The sequence below is a fragment of the Nylanderia fulva genome, unplaced genomic scaffold, assembly GCF_048542155.1.
Source record: "Nylanderia fulva isolate GAGA-0341 unplaced genomic scaffold, ASM4854215v1 Scaffold147, whole genome shotgun sequence".
Classification (NCBI taxonomy): domain Eukaryota; kingdom Metazoa; phylum Arthropoda; class Insecta; order Hymenoptera; family Formicidae; genus Nylanderia; species Nylanderia fulva.
The window spans coordinates 11,543-13,555 of record NW_028189699.1 but is presented as its reverse complement, the minus strand read 5'-3'; the positions used below and the strand labels follow the sequence as shown (position 1 = coordinate 13,555).

The 2,013-nt window shown below is 30.7% G+C and overlaps 1 protein-coding gene across 1 annotated transcript; it reads right to left on the bottom strand.

Moving 5' to 3' along the window:
* Positions 1-240: 240 nt before the first annotated feature.
* LOC114937209 (uncharacterized) lies at positions 241-1,301 on the bottom strand. Its single transcript, XM_085480387.1, has 3 exons — positions 1,236-1,301; positions 1,025-1,144; positions 241-888 (listed from the first exon to the last, which is right to left on the bottom strand). The coding sequence occupies exons 2-3, from the start codon at positions 1,069-1,071 to the stop codon at positions 489-491; spliced, it is 447 nt and encodes a 148-aa protein (XP_085336513.1). The 5' UTR covers positions 1,072-1,144; positions 1,236-1,301; the 3' UTR covers positions 241-488.
* Between the last annotated feature and the right edge of the window lie 712 nt (positions 1,302-2,013).

Genomic DNA, 2,013 nt, shown 5'->3' with positions numbered 1-2,013 from the left:
TAATATGGTTGGAGATAATGCAATACCGCAGGATAATCAACAGGGACGAGAACTTAGAGATGAAATATGTAGACAACTCGCAGCACAATAAATGTCTCAATTATTGTACATTCTATTTAAATAAGAATTATGTAAATTTATCTTTTAAAGGCCTTATATATTATATTATTTGTGAATTATAAATAATAAATGTGTTTTCAATAAAAATCCTTATTTCATATTAATATAAAAATTCTTTTATTAAATTGTTCCATTAAATCAACAATAAACAATAAACTTCACAAATATAATACAAAGCTGTTTTCAACACTGTACAAGAAATGTGGAAACGCATAAGTAACGAAATGAAAAACTAAGGATATGACGTGACTGCAATACAAGTGGAAAATAAATGGAATAAAATAATATAATCGTCGGCTAAATTTACTGAAAAGAAGAGTCGCCACGTCACACTGGTTAATTTTTTAAAAATAAATTTAAAAATTCTTTCAATGAATTTTTTTTTCTTCCAATAAGTCGTTTCTTCGTTGTCTTTGTTGAATAGTTTCCTTTCTGTGGTTTTCTATTGCGGTCAAATGTTCTTCTTGTCTATCTTTTATTGATTTATAGGTTTCCAGGATTTGTGATAACATTTTATCTTGATTTTCATCGCGTTTTTCGAGTGTCTTCCTGTATTCTTGCATCTCTTTTTGGCACTGTTGCAATGCCTTTGCCGTTGTTCCAGTGGCGATTCTTTTTTTAGCAACAGCAACGAGGTTGGCATTTTCAGGTACGGTTACTACTTCACTTTCATCAGCCACAGGCATATCTTCAGGTTCCTCTCTTTTTTCTACGTTTGATGTGGTTGGTAATACAATTGTTGTCGATACTGGCATTAAAATCGGCGCACTAAAGTTAAAAAATAAAATTAATTTTCAAAAATTAATGATAATATATGAAAATATATGAACAATTTTCAAAATATGCAATAATAAATATACTTAAATCACAATTCATAGATGATATTAGTATTTACGAAACAAACCTGTTATTCAATAAAGTCCTGAGATCTGATATACTATTTCGGACCATTACTCTTATTTCCGGACCCGCCACAGCAAGTGGAACTATTTTGTGGCTCTTTCCCAAAATTTCTGTCAGTTCCCTGTAAAAGCATGTAAGTAAAAATAAAGCATCAATTTATTATGATTTATTATTATTTCAATTTTAGCTATACGTAAACGTTTGGTAACTACAGGTAATCCGCCCTCTTCCTGTCTTATTATTATTGGAAATAACTTTTTTATATTGTCTTTCTAAAGTCTTCCATTTATTTTCCACTTGTATAGGAGTCACGTCGTATCCCGAGTTTCTCATCTCGTCGCTTATACGCTTCCACATTTCTTTAAAATTTTTAATTCTTCTAGAACTAACTAATTCTTTCTTCTCCTTGTAGAGTGATAAAAATAGTTTGGTATTCGCATCATTTCATGTAAAAATTTCAAAATTGTGTTGAATGACGTTTGGCTTCTGATTTTCTTGATTGGAAATGTTAGTGTCCGGTGTGTCTATTGTTCTGTGTGTAGATGTTAATACTATTAAAACTTTTTCGTTATCCAAAGTACATGTAATGGGTGGACCATTCAAATCTATTTCGGAAGTGTGTATTTTAAAAGTTAGCCCACCTACAAATTAACATGATACACATGTAAATAAAACAATTAAAAATGTATACATACAATTAACAAAACACATATGTAAATAAAACAATTAAAAATGTATACATACTGTCGGTTTGGCATGTTATGTAACCTTCTTCATCAATAATTATTGATTCATCGGCATTTCGAAATACTATTGCCGTTTTAGGCACTTATACGACTTCTTCCATTGTAAAAAATAAAATTAGGAAGCAATCGTGGAAAACTATAACCTCTTAGTGTAACTTTACACTGCGTACACCACCTCTCAGGCTCGTGTAAACCAGTGTAAAATTCGTCATAAAAGTGTGATCCACTTTTCAAGACGAACAGC